The following is a 14,742-nucleotide window of genomic DNA, read 5'->3' on the forward strand; positions in this document are numbered from 1 at the left end:
GAAAAACAATAAGCCGCCTCAAGGAGTGGAGTGGCATCACGATATGTAATAGAGTTTTATTTTGTTTGAGAAGCTAAATTACTCAAGACACAGGCCAGTATTGCAAGCATGAGAGCTCCCTCAGTGGAGTACAGCCAGTTCATAATTCTCTGGCAAAGGCTCTTGGTGCTTTTGGCCTTTGTGAAAAGGCAAGAATTCTACTTATTCCATTTATTGCTACAGTGATTCAGGATCCCTATCAATGGATCAGTGTATTCAGATTTTCTGCTGTGGATTCCCCAGACACCAGTCTGCATGTGTGTGTGCAATACTGCTTGATATCCTTAATACGTGACTATCATTACGCTAGTTTCATGCCCTTAAACAATCTCTGCATCAGTTAAAAATTTGCAAACAAGTTATACAGAATTAAATAGCTCGTGCCTGTGCGCCCTTGTTCTTCCAGCTCTCCTCCTGGTCCATCGCCATAGATGGCAGTCACTTTGATATTATAAGGAGTGTCTGGATCCAGGTTCGGCAGGATCACATTATTTCTATTTCCTGGTACTGTAGTCTACAGGACACAAGACATACGATATACAAACAAGGATTAATAAAAGAACAAAGCAGGAGCATCAGGGATACGTTTGTAGTAATGTCTCAGATCATTGAAGGTTTGATTATCTCTTAGGATTAGGGTAAAAAATTAAAAACTCTCATTGTAAGAGCAGTAAAGACAGTCAATTCATAATAACTAAAGCAAGAAGGGAATTCTAAATATGCTTACATATTCCTCGATGGGGTCTCCTGTGGTTTGGGCGTAGGTGATACGGTATTGCATGACGGGACCTTCAGCATATTCCCAGCTCACAGAGAGAGTACTGGTGGTGGGGTCATATACACGCATGTTCCTTGGGCCACTACGGGGCACTGAACGAAGGACAAGAAAATTGTTTGTGCTGTACATTACAAACATCTCAATGTCTCAGGGGTGTTTTTACCAAATGAAGAAAATGAGGCTAATTCTTGCTTACTTAAATACCTATACTACATCTGCACACAGCATAGTACAAAAGGTCATTAGATTGTTTGTCATACTCAAGGATGGTATTTAGACACCCTGGTCCAGACTCTTACATGTTCTTCCAGCATCACTGATGGCAGGTCCTTCGCCATCGCTATACAGGGCAACCACTCCAACATTGTAATTAGTGTCTGGGAGCAGGTTCTGCAGCATAGTTGTGGTGGTGGTCCCTGGTACCACAACCTGTATAAAGACACAGAGTATGCCAGGAGTAAGCACTTTTTAAGAGTTTCAGTGCAGCATGTGTAGACTTACATTCAAAACCAATCACTAAAATCTGCAAAAAGGATAATAGGAAATGTGTTCATTTTCTAAAAACCTCTGTAATGAGTGCACAGACATGGTACAGACCCCCGCTCAACACATACACAATAAAAACCGATGCTCTCTCCTCTGACAGCTGCTTGTATTGTCCACTTCCTCTAACACCCCCCTTTCACTAAACAGTCTCTTGGTGTCAGCACTAAGTGGAAGGAAGAGCCAAATAACTGTTTGATGTTTGATAGGCAGCATTGCTGTTTAACCCAGTCTGACAGTCACTCTTCTCTCGCTCACTGCAAACCCATTTGCTCACCAGCAAATGGGTTTGTAAAACTTCATGTCACTCTTTAAAAGTGACAACAATGTCCCACTGTTTACTTTAGTTCTATTTTGACTTACAGTCTGCTCCAGTCTCTCCTAGTCAAAATTTTACTGAGATGCTTGAGAGTCTCAGTATAAAAATATATCACAAGCAACACTGGTAAAGCCGGCAATTTGTTATACAAATCTCCAGCTGGTGTTAAAGTTGATGGTTCTGGCTGAACAAGAGCACACTGTCACTGACGCACATCACTGGATCCAGGGATGGAAAAGGTATGAGCCTGCCATGAATGTGCTAACAAACAGGGATGAAGGGAGAGTGCACGTCTCTATCGGTAAACTGGAATATGCCTCATTCTTAAAAGCGCATATTAAAAGAGTCCCAGCAGAAGAACAGTTTTTAATTATGCAATTCGTCTGGCAGATGCTGGAGAGAGCTAGTGGTACGACAATGTCAAGTAACACTCCAAAAGGTGTTTGTGGACTCTTTAAGTAATCCAGAAATCCTTAACATGTGAAGATGTGGGCAAACTGGTGCCAGATGCCACATATCAAGTAGGGAACAGGAGATCCAATTTAAGCATTTCTGCTTTAATGAACACAGTCGCGGTTAAAATACACAGACTAATGCTTGCTTTTCAAAGTTAAGAATGGGGCTGTTTCTTTACTGATGACATATGGTATACTGCTGGTCAAAAATTTTAATTGGCTTTTGCTTTGGCAACATGTACTCATACCTCCACCCGAGTTTGCTCTAATTCTTCTCATCTCTCCATTCACCCTCTCAGTGCTTTTGTTTGTACAATGTATGATTTAAAGGCATGAGCAATCAGCTGTTAACTGAGGCTAAGATAAAACAAGAAAAGGTATTGGTAGTTATGGGTGCCATTGTGCACCTATGAAAATGTTATTTCTTTCTATGCATACATGCTATACTACATTTTATCAACACAGTGGAGGAAAACTCACCGACTCAGAGGGCCTGGCACCAGTTAGTGGAGCATAGACCACCCGGTACTGCTGAACTGGTCCTGTGGCAGCCTCCCAGCGAACGTGCAGACTGTTGGTAGAGGGGTTGAAAACCTGGATGTTCCTCACAGGGCTACGCTCCACTGCCAAGCCAGGAATGTTGGGTGGTACAAGGTTGGTTTGAGTTTGAAACAGAGATAAGGAAGTGAAAGGTTAGAGTTAGGGTCAAGGTGATGTAAAGCAAAAAGAGGGTAAAACAAGTGATGAGAGGAAGGTTTGACAAAGAGGAAAGAGTGATGATAGAGTGAGGTTAAAGGCCAGCAAGTCAAGTGGTTTGTAAAGATTGGAAAGACAGAGAGATAAGGCAGATGAGACAAAGACAGCGATTGTTTAGGTCAGGTACTCATAAGTGGAAGGTGGACAGAGGTCAGTAAATTAGAGCCTAAAACCTTCAACTGCACAAGAACATGAACATTATTGCAAATTCAAGCAGCACAGTCCTATTCATATTTGTATTTCAGTACTGTTTTATCTTGTGTACTATCACCTGGGTGTGTCTCCTAACTAGTGGGCATTTACTGTCATTCTCCCTTAGTGTCCTTTAATGTAGAATGGTCCAGACTAGTTTGTCAGTCTGATGGATACATGAGAACATTTCAGTAAAATGGGAACAATGCTACCCAACAACCAGCAGAGACAAGTTTAAGACATTATTGAAGAATAGTGCTATCAACAGGACACTTCCTCTCAGTGCCCTAAAGGTTAATGAAAAGGATATACAGGCGTATATTCAGCCCTGTGTGAAACTTTCCTTCTAAAAAACCAAAGCAGATGGTTGGAGGCTTTGTGCTGTTCCCCATTATAACCCCATAAATGTAGGGAAAAAACACAGTGGGCAAAACACAGTGAATGAGCTTCCGTACTTTAAAACTTTCACAGACCAAAGGCTGCTTTGAATTTTAAAGCACAATTAACAGTCAGTGATGAGCAAAGTTAGCCCAAACAGTGAGTGCAGGACCTTATATTGTATAAAAAAGAGAGAATAAACGGAGGTACTGCAATTTGAGTGGAAGTGACATTATAGTCTACTGTAGCAACAAAGTTATAAGTTCAGCAGTAAAAAGTTTTGTAGTAGTATGACCTGATATACTGTACATACTGTATAAGGGTTTGGTTAACATGTCTGGGAAAAACCACAGAACATGAAGGAACATTGCTACAGAAGGGAAAATGGGGGTAACAGTAGCATGAGTGTAGCATGACCTTAGCCAAGTAAGTTGAGAGCCATAAAACATATAATGCCCTCCATTCACTTCTAACTCCACTTCTGTTTCTTTTTCCCAAAGGAGAGCCAATTACTCAATATACCCATCCCCCATTCCCCATCCCCACCATTATCCTGACCACTACCCTTCATTCCAACCTATAAATGGACAACATTACGGTAAACAGAGAGGAGACACCATTATAATGGTGCCAATTTGGAGGAATTCCTTCCTACGCAATCACCCCACAAAATGCTGACTCATTCCCAGCAGTGATTGGTGGTTTGAGACTGTGGGAGAAACTGGAAAATCTGTTCTCTGACAAAGTTCCATCTAAGCTGACAGAGTTTTATACTGTCATTTTACATTATTTTTTATGTTACATGTTTGCATTACAGGTGTGAATTAAGTGTGCGTTACTGAAAAAACACATGACATGTGATTGGTTTGGCTTGGCTTACAGGTTTTGAAAAGATTTGGATGATGATACAGATCAGTTATACTGGCTGCCTTGTAGAAGGTTCCTCACATACAATTACAGCAAGCCCGCAACTGAGGCCAGTAAGTTCAGTCTGGACAGACATGAATGGATTCCTGCTGTCATGTCATCCTTAGAGGTCCTTTTCTCAGTCTGCGTGGGCTATTCCCTAATAGCTGTCTTCCATGAATGTCACTACTGCTAAAAATCCCTGCATAGATCACCACTGTAACTTCTGTACTAGTAGGTATATGCATCTAGAGCTTACATGTTTTGCCATTCTCAGACATGCGTTGTCCCTCTCCAGCAGAGTAGACAGGAACAACAGTTACAGTGTAGACAGTATCAGACTGCAGGTTCTTCAGCACGGTGTTGTAGGTGTTGCCTGATACCTGGACCTGGATAGAAGTGCAACAAGATATGCATCATGTTGTCCTCTGGCCACTGAAGGAATGGCCTAAAAGTGAACTTCTAAATACAAGAACATTTCACTCAATGTGATCTAATGCTCCAGAACCAGCTTACCATCTCCTCTTCTCCTCCAGCTGCAGGGACATAGAAGATCTTATACTGACGTACGTTGCCCTCAGCAGCCTCCCACTGGACGTTCAGGGTGCTGGTAGTGGGGTCAGTGACCCGTAGGTTTCTCACACCACCCAAAGGTCCTAGGTACGATAAAGATACAATAAAGTTAATAGGGCATGTACAACCTACCGAAAAAGCAACATTTTCTCTGGTCGGTCATACTCTAATGCTCTAAAGCTCTTTTACATTTACTATAGATGTCACTGTTATCACCCACAGTGGAGGACATCTCACATGGGAAGACAACTTACTGGTCTTTCCAAGGCCATTAAGCTCCCTGCTGACTCCTTTGGCGTAGACTGCCACCACACTGATGGAGTATTCAGTGTCAGGGGTCAGCTTGGGAAGTAGGACAGTCGTTTTCTTCCCTCCAACCTGGGTCTAGTTGGGAAAGAATAAATGTTAGATTTCTTGGCTAATATCATTGAGCTATTCAAACAGTTTATTAGTTCAGTTGCTTACAGTAAAACTCAACTAAGCTATTCATTTTCTTTGGAGGTGATTTCAACAAAATACAACTAAAATCATTAACAACTGTAATACACACTAAAGGAAAACACATTTGATCTGTTTCTCTGATGGGATAAAGAGTTTCACATCTCTCCATGTGTGCCTTAAATTTATGTCAATAACCTGATGGAAAGAATTCTATCTGAAAGCTATTAGACTGTCAGCATTTCAGAGCAGAAATGTTTTGAGTGTTTTTGGACATGGTTAATACACAGCACACCAGCCAAGGTAAATCACTGGGCTGATGGCTGAAACAGTTGCATGTCTTGTCATATCACTAATGACTTGCATCAACTTTACTACATTACTTTTGGCTATAGGAGTGGGGACATACAGTAATTCTAATTGAGCTGGATAGTGTGTTCGTGTGTGGACCTGCAAATGAATATGTTTGCACCTGTGCTTTTTATGTCCACTTTAATTGCCTGTGGATTTCTTTAATTGGCTTCATCGCTACAATTTTAATATTTGGCACCGCAGTGGCTTTTCTGTACGCACCTGCAAAATGTTTGTAAGAGATTTCCAAAAACAGACTTATTGTCCTAGACAAAATAATGAAAAACTCCCTGGGCTACCTGACAATGAACTAAGACAACTTGGCTGATACTAGCTCATTAACCTCCAGTTTTCCATCAAGCTTTCAGTGTGATATCATCCAAGTCATCGGTGCAACTAAATTAATTAGCAAACTAAGTTGTAAAGAGGAACGCATTTCATTTTGAGTTAAAAGGGAAACTAATGGTCAACCAATGACCTACATAACTTCTGCCGAGCTGAAATTGTAAAGAGATAATTTAAACTTGTAGCCACCCCTCAGTATGCCAGATGCTGGGTGGAATCTGTGCCTTATTAAAACAGGTGAAAAAGAGTGAACAGAGCAGTTTAGTGCAACACTTTAAACACCATCTACTATATAATATCTGACATCTGTGGCACAGTTTCCTCTCATTATACACACAGACTGACCTGACATGGCAGGTTCATTCATTCAATACACACACACACACACACACACACTTGCAGATGGCCAAATAGCACACACTTCATGTGTATTATCAGTGCAGATAAATGATTAATCTGTGAAGTATCTGTTCACTGCTCCCCCCTTAGAGATGTTAAATTATCAGCACTTAAAATATGTCATGTGAACTTTTTACAACATTTAAATTTTATCTCTCTTAAGAAACTCCCATAAATATCAAGTATTGAGAGTGAAACATTTTCCCCAAAGTTGGTTGAAACATTTAATCTTGATTAAAAGGTTGTTTTTTTAATCAGTGGGGCCATCAGTCTGTCGTCTTGCGCATGAGGGTGAGCATAAGCTCCATTTAGCACACTTTAGTCTCACTTTTAAGATTGGCTTGTGGAAGCAATGAGAAATGTCTGACAGCAAATTGAAACCAAACATTCAACTGTCATCCAAAAAGACTTTTGCACATTCATTTAGGCAGCCAAAAATGCATGACTAGCAGGAGACAGTCCACAGTGTCAGGAAATACTGAGAAAAACTAGAAGGATTTTGTCCACATTAATGCTGCTTTATCCAAACAGCAGATTAAGAGATTTGACTTATAGTAAACTAAAATAAGTTCATACCAATGGCAATGTTTAACTTTAGTTTTTCTCTTCTGGAGGAAGAAGCAAATCCCGTAATGCTAATCTTAAGTAATGGGGGACTGAAGTCCAGTAAAGAAGGCAAGGAGAAGAGGAGTAAAAGGCAGATGATATTTATATTTGATTTTTTACTTGACTTAACCTTCAGTTTTTATGTACTCTCTCTTTTGTACTGGCTATTATTTTCCATACCTCCAACCCAGTGCATTTCATTTTCTAGATAATTTAATTTAATATTTATTCCTTGCCATTAAACCACCAGAGCATCTTTTGTTTTGAGAAATCCGTATTTTATTAAAACTTCGATCTGTTTTTTGGCTTTAAGAGATTCCTCGCTTGAGAATTAAAAGCACTTTGTGAATAAATACTAGACGTTTAGAGTTAACTGTATGAAATACAATTGTTACACAAAGTATTATGAACACATGGTGCATTGTTGGTCTGGTGTGTGACTTACAGTCTGGCTCCTGCCTCCAGATGTGGGAACATAAGTGATTCTGTAGTTCTGGACACGGCCTGGAGCTGGATTCCATCTGGCGTTCATACTGGTGGTGGTTTCGTTATAGACAACCAAATCCGTGGGAGGTCCATTAGGTGCTGGAAAATACACACACGCACACATATTACAATTACAACCATGTCAGTATGTCTATCCATTATACGTAATAAAAGCACTTTTTCCTTGGAGGTCTTTAAAAGTTTCTTTTAAAGGCACAGTCCTTGACATCTTGGTCAGCTCATGTTAAGATATATACTCTTAGTGTTGAATGACTCATTAGTTAAATTACTTATTTTGCACAAACTTAACTTTAAAAAAGCACATCTGCAACTGATTTATATCAAGGATTGCAGCTTTAAATAAGAAAAGACAATCCTCCTCTGGGACTTTGTCTTTTCTAAAGCAGGGATGGGTTCCCTTGAACAGCAATGGATTGATGGAAAGATGATGATGGATGGATTGATTAATGCATGGATGAATGCGATGAATAGATGGATGGATGAATAGATGAAGATGTTGATGGAATGAATCTCAAAACGAGGATTTTCCAATCCCAGTTTTGCCCAGCATGCAGGGTTGAAATCCATCTTCAGCCATTTAATTTGACATTTGATTGAGTGAGAACATATTCATGGAAAGCCATGGGAGAAATGGCATGGACAATGGGACAAACACAGACAAGGACAGACAAAGACATAATAAAACCAACTGTGTCAGCTGCAGCACAGCACCACTGGAGCGGTGGATGGGTTAAAGGCCTTGCTTGATAATGAAATGATGGTTGTTCAGTGAACAAAGGTGCTGATGACTTGTTGAAGTAATAAAACATGCTTTCATCACTTGAAAGAAAATGCATCCTCTTGCTTTTGCCACAAATGTACTTACGTGTGGTACCACCCTTCTTCCACACTACAGAAGCAAAAATAGAAAGGTATAATGGGTATACCCTTTGTTGAACAACTCAGTCAGCATATTTCCAGGAGGTGAAATCAAAAGATCAGTCATTACTCTAGCCTTTGGTCAAGATCCAACAGACAGATTCTGTCAAGCAACTTAAACAAAACAGAATTAACTAAAGTGATTGTTAATTTATCATCACAGATTTGCTTGACTGTGCGTCTTACATGTCCTCTCAGTGCCCATTAGATCCTCGCTCTCTGATTCGTCTGGATAGATTGCGGTGACAGACACATCATAGGGCGTGTCTGGATCCAAGTTCTCTAGAACATAGGTTGTCTCATCACTGTCCAGCATGGCCTGATGAGGAAAACACAAACACAGCATTCCTAAACAAACAAGCAACACAAGATTCATATTAGAGCAATGACAATTGGACTGGAGAAAAAGTCTGTTTTTTCCATGTTCTCACTGCCTCCATTGGAGGTCTTTTTCAAAGCAGCGCCAAAGCACTTTCTGTGGGACTCATTAAGAAATACTTGCATGAATTATTAGAAATGCAAACATCTTGGACAGCTGGTTTTCTCTTACGTATTGGAAGTTGGTCTCTCCCTTCTTAGTCCAGCCAATGCGATACAGGGCTACATCAGGGGCTCCATGCTGCCAGGTGGCTCTGAAGCTGGTCTGGGTAACTTCTGAGAATTGCAGGTTCTTCGGGGCAGGAACCACATCTACACAGGAGAATGAGGGAAATTAAACGTGAACTCTACCACAGTGACACCATTATCCACAATGTCAACATAGTAATTTGGATTTCCATTCTTACCAGTGACTGCTTCTCCCAACATTGGCTGACCAGGTCCTTCATCATAGATTGGGGTAACAGCCAGGGCATACTCAGTCTGAGATATCAGGTTGTCCAGTCGTCTGGTGGTCACACTTCCTCCCACTTCCAGCTGTAAAACAATAAAAATGCTTGTTAAATATCACTACACAAAGTCCAAGATTCAGATACATAAAACTTTGATGTTTGAAAGCAAAAACAACTTCAGATGTTTTTCTCTTCAGCAAACTTTTGCCAAGTCTTGTGAAATTTTAATTCCGCTCACAGTACGAGTTCCAGGAACACTGGCAACAACACGAATGAACACCTTAGTAGGAAACTTGACCAGAAGGTATAAAACTGTGTTTGTTTCCAGAGGGAACTAGGAACAGACAGGACACACAACAAACAACAAATCTGACCAAACACCTGGAATACTTACAGGAAACACCATAGTGGTTTATTTTTTATCATGATCCCATTATATTTTATTAGCTTGATCTCAAGAAATTGAACTTCAGGGATTCATTCTGAACACCATTAACTCAAACAGCTGCTGTGTGTTTGTCTCTCTGATCTGATCTGTTCAGCTTGAGTTAGAGGTCTAAACACAGTATATTTGTCTCTCTGGACCATAACAGCATTTAAGAGTCTTCCTCCGGTGGGGAGAATGTCATTCAGTCTGTGCTGAGAGTGGCAAGCTATCACTTAATGGGTTCTATCACATAATATATAGGCTCAAACTTAACATTCTGCTACTTTCTGGGCAGTAAGCTCTTCCGCCCAAAGCACTATATTTATGACAATCACATCACCACTCAGCCTCACTTTCACATGTGTGTTTCCATCGGCAGAGTTCGAAGATCACCTCCACCTGATTTATGGCTAAGTAAGTAGCAGAAAGCAGACCACAAAATTCTCTACTGTAGCCCAAGAACTCCCAGCAGAGGACATGCGTCCATAAAGTATTTGTCCAATCCAGAGCACCAGAACTACCCTTTAACCCCTCGCAAAACCATGTTCTGATAGTTTCATAATCTTTTCATTGGACTCCAAAACGTCCCCCAGTGTCCACCCAACAGCTGCAGTCTCCATTACAAGTATATCCCAGCCCATATATTGACAGATGAGTCAAAAATATCTATATAAATTCATCACCTCAAACCTAATGGTTCAAACAGACAACATGCAATGAAAGTTCACAAGAAAAGCATGAGAGTATATGGCAGGTAAAAACACAGTCATCTCATTTACGTGTATTCTATGGTTTCAGAAATGCCAGGACAGAAACAGTAGGACTGGAACCAAACTCACTTCTTTGGAATCTCCATCCTCAGGCTTGTAGGTGATGAGGTACTTGCGAACAAGACCAGGAGCGGCATCCCAAATAAGCCTCATGGTGCTGTGGGTGATGTCATCAACCCTCAGTTTGCCTGCAGGTGGCAGGGGCACTGAACAAGAAGCAGATTTGTGTTTCAGATTCAATGAAAGATTAGAAATAAGCAAAGGATTATAAATAAGCAAACTGAAAAAGACTTGAGTCTACAGTTGCCCTTCTGTCAGATATCAACAATAAACAATAAACTTTATGGGCTTTGTGAAATATATGCATAAAGAAATCATCTTGTGATTTATTGGCTACATACAGGTGACTCCCTGCTTGGTCAGTGGTTCACTGGCTGACTCTCCATGGAGGGCGAACAGGGAGAGCGTGTAGGCTGTGTTTGGGAGTAACTTCACCAGCTGGACATCAGTTGTATCCCCTCCCACTCTGATCTGCGAGGGGCCCAAAGCAAATAAAAAAACAAAAGGTCAGAGCGGAAGAGGATGACATTCACTCCTCTGTGACATATATTAAGAGATTTGGATAAGACCAGAGGGAAAAATATTCTGTTTGCGGCACAGCTGCCGATTCCGGTTTTGACCCACTGGGTTTGACACCTCATGAACAAATGATGATGTTCCCGTGGCAGAGTGAGCTCATGGTTCACCCACCCCTTTGTGACTAACAATGTTCTTCTGTATTTTCCCTTTTGCCTTGTCTGCTGAATGATGAGACCAACACTGGTGGCTCTGTGAAATGCCATTTCAGCATGTAACATCTGTATTTTGTCAAGAATTGCTGACAGTAGTGTTTGGTCACTTCTAGTTGTAAGCAATGTATTTCTGTGTGTTTGGTCCATATAAATGGATGCAAGCATGTGTGATCGTGTCCACCCAAAAACACATGTGGCTTGGTTCATTTTCTCCTCATCTGTCGTATCCACAGCTGACTGGCTGTGTGCCCTACCATTTAGTCACAATGTGTACTCAGTGTTTTCCGAGAATGTCTCTTACCTCCTGCTCGAGGGTGGGCTGAGTGGCATTGATGGCGCTATAGAGTAGCATGTAGCCAGTAGCACCCACCACCTCCTCCCATCTCACCCGCATTGTGGTGGTCTGCTCATCATAAATATCCATTCTCCTCACGGCACTCAGAGGGACTGCATGACAATAAGGAACGGTTTTAAATGCAACAATTATGGGCACAGTGAAACTGAGATTGTGTATTATATAGTGTATATACACGTCTATGTGTAGGAGAATTTAGAATTTAGAAGAATTTAAGTTCATTTTAAACAATTTAGCAAATTCTGTCTATTCTGACAGGAATATATCAGCACAGCATTTTTTTGAATGTTTCTTTCTTTCTTCTTGCAGGGCATTTTTTATGTAATTCAAAGCTTGTAAACTCAACAATCATTGCTGCTTTATATGTGCTTTTATAGATACTATATAACACTTTAAATCTCTGCTACTCCAGAGAATACCAATAAAACTGTAATTAACAACATCTTAAAAGAAACAAAGAAAGAAGTCAAAACTGCTCTTGAGTCCCAGTGTAATCATGTAAATTACCTTTGGATTTGCATTAAATTAAGATTCTCTATTGCTATCTTTTCGCAACCACATATGGTTTTATAAACAAGACCAAAGATATAAATATAAGCTTTGAATGCTTGATTAATGGAGACCAACCAGGATTCACAGTTACCGAGTGCATTAAATTTGTGTTATTCAACTGAGTGGGAGGGTTTCAGTGATGAAGGTTAAGTCAAAGAAGAGCTGCTAAGTAAAGGCTGGAGGTTCATGAGTGCTCCAGAGCCTGCTGAAATTTAAACTGTTGTTTGACAACCCCATTTATCCAGGCTTTCCAAGCTGGGAAAAACAGAGCATGTGCATTTACAAGCAATGATCAAAGAGCAGTCAATGCAATTTTTGTGAGATAGTCTAGTTTAGGTAGTTCCCATTCCCACTGACAACTTTTACCGTATATGGATTTTTATGAGCGGATCTATTTAAATCAAACGATACAGGACTAAATGTGAGTTGAAAAGCCAGAAGGGGAAGACATACGTGTGGTCTCAGTTCCCTCAAGAGGCTCGCTGCTCTCCTCTCCCACCACTGAGTAGACGCTGACCATGTACTGCGTCAAGGGGTTAAGGCCCTGGAGAACTACCGTGTTCTCAGTACCATCCACAAACACCTAATACAGAGAAGATAGTTAGAAGATCACAGCAAAAAGAGCTATCTGATGGAGTGTTGATTTTTTTTCAGTGTTTTTGACAAAAAGTATTAGATTAGATTTGTGCATCTGTAGATACTTTCTGAAAATATTATGCCGCATTATTTTACTTTCATGGTGCAGTGGTAAGTGTGAAAGATAGATGAAGTATGTGTGGAGGGTATCAATTTATAAGTATAACAATCAAAAGCTCTTTATTAAAAGCTTTATTGTTTTGAGCACTTTGTTAAAGCTTTTTTTACTTGAGTAAAACTCAGCATGTGCTTCAATTCCAGATCCATAAACAATAATAAAACCACATCCATGTTGATTATTAAACAAAACCACTGGAGCTGGACAAAAACAAACATTCTCCTACATCTAATTAGATTCAGGCACCAAAACTGCATCTCTTCCACCCAACACCCTAACAGGGACATGAGCTGCACAAACTACAGTTACAGGAATGATTGAATTAGTGGCAGTGGTTCATAGTGGTATGTGACAGGCATACTTGCTGAGGGCGTCCTGACAAAGTCATGTACTCCACAAGATACTTCTCCACTGGACCATCAGGGGCAGTCCAGGTGGCTCGGAAGGAGCGGTGAGTCACCTCTGATGTCACCAGGTTAGTGGGAGCATCGGGTGCACCTCCTATTAAGGGGAAGGCATATGAGGACAAAAAGTGCAAAAATGGGGCCATCACAGTAAACATTACACATTGTCATGCAAAAGTATGCCTGATTACTTTCTACCAGATGTGGCAACAGTCGAAATAATTCCTATTTATTTACAAGTCTTAACAGAACCTTGTACACACCACAGTGCTTACTAAAGCCACATCCTCTCCAAAGAGTTTCCCTACAATATCCAATAGCAGCTCTTTAATTTGATTAAGGAACAGAAGGGTTTCTATCAAAAAAAAAAAAAAAACAGATCTGCAATAGTTTCCAAGAGCTTAGCTGTTTATATGTTTCTGGTATTGCTTTCCATGATGGGCCAGATGTGTAAGTCTGTGTGGGTATGGGATGCAAATTTAGACGCTAGTTTATATTACTTAACAAAGGTCTTAACAAAGGTCTGGGAAGTAGAAGACTTGCAATCCAGAGTCCTATTCTTTACTGATTATTTTACTTTGATCAGGCAAGTGTGTACATACTTTGATGTAAACTCACACATACCTGGTCCCTTGACACTGTTACAGAGGTTGTCCGTCAGGTTATCAACAATGTCCAAAAGGAAGGAGAAGTCAGCCACGTTGTACATGTGAATACTATCGGGATCAGAAGCAATGGACCTCAACTCATTCTCATCAGCATTCTTCACACCTAAAGAGCAATAAGGAAGATAACAGTCATTAGAATTTGGATATATGTGACAGGTTTACTTCATACGATGAGTTTGTGCAAGGAAACCAAACTTATCTTCACTTACCGATGGCATAGAGCTCAATACCCTCGTAACGCAAGTTCTCAGAGTTGACAATGACATCATCCTGGGATTTGCCATCAGTGATCAACACACCAATCTTTCTAGAGTTTGGTCGCATCCCGACATTCTCTTTGAAATTGTTCTGAAGGATGTATTTCAAAGCCAGACCTGTAATGAAGACATTAATATAAATTTTCCATCAACACACAATATAAAATTTACATTTGTCCAAGTCCAAGTGGCCTTCCTTCTACAAACAAAACAAAATAAATAGTTTCAAATACCTGTGAGGGTGTTTCCACCTTTGTATGGCAAATTAGCCACAGCTTCCAGGAGAGATTCCCGAGTTCGATGGGCATCTAAGTGCCATTCAGTTTTTGGGTCTCCGCTGTACTGAGCAAGACCTGAGGACAACAAAAACAATTGTTACATCAATGCCAAGAGATCTCTTATAGTTTCATGAGTTATAACAAGCTGGGTAG

The 14,742-nt window shown here is 40.5% G+C and overlaps 1 protein-coding gene across 4 annotated transcripts in view; it reads right to left on the minus strand.

The window, feature by feature from the left end:
• col12a1a (collagen, type XII, alpha 1a) overlaps positions 1–14,742 on the minus strand; it is a 53,788-nt gene that overhangs the window by 18,682 nt on the left and 20,364 nt on the right. For 3 of the 4 annotated variants that reach the window (XM_046412962.1, XM_046412965.1, XM_046412964.1), the window contains 20 exons: positions 14,545–14,664; positions 14,264–14,428; positions 14,011–14,157; positions 13,344–13,483; positions 12,682–12,811; positions 11,623–11,768; positions 10,932–11,061; positions 10,600–10,736; positions 9,289–9,418; positions 9,054–9,193; positions 8,690–8,822; positions 8,451–8,474; positions 7,524–7,663; positions 5,194–5,323; positions 4,883–5,022; positions 4,626–4,755; positions 2,615–2,757; positions 1,117–1,246; positions 767–909; positions 424–553 (listed from right to left, as the gene is read on the minus strand). In XM_046412962.1, the coding sequence (XP_046268918.1) occupies positions 424–553; positions 767–909; positions 1,117–1,246; positions 2,615–2,757; positions 4,626–4,755; positions 4,883–5,022; positions 5,194–5,323; positions 7,524–7,663; positions 8,451–8,474; positions 8,690–8,822; positions 9,054–9,193; positions 9,289–9,418; positions 10,600–10,736; positions 10,932–11,061; positions 11,623–11,768; positions 12,682–12,811; positions 13,344–13,483; positions 14,011–14,157; positions 14,264–14,428; positions 14,545–14,664 (2,628 nt within the window). The remainder of the gene's footprint in view (positions 1–423; positions 554–766; positions 910–1,116; positions 1,247–2,614; positions 2,758–4,625; positions 4,756–4,882; positions 5,023–5,193; positions 5,324–7,523; positions 7,664–8,450; positions 8,475–8,689; positions 8,823–9,053; positions 9,194–9,288; positions 9,419–10,599; positions 10,737–10,931; positions 11,062–11,622; positions 11,769–12,681; positions 12,812–13,343; positions 13,484–14,010; positions 14,158–14,263; positions 14,429–14,544; positions 14,665–14,742) is intronic. The other variant, XM_046412963.1, reaches the window with a different exon arrangement.

Source organism: Scatophagus argus, chromosome 15, assembly GCF_020382885.2.
Source record: "Scatophagus argus isolate fScaArg1 chromosome 15, fScaArg1.pri, whole genome shotgun sequence".
Classification (NCBI taxonomy): domain Eukaryota; kingdom Metazoa; phylum Chordata; class Actinopteri; family Scatophagidae; genus Scatophagus; species Scatophagus argus.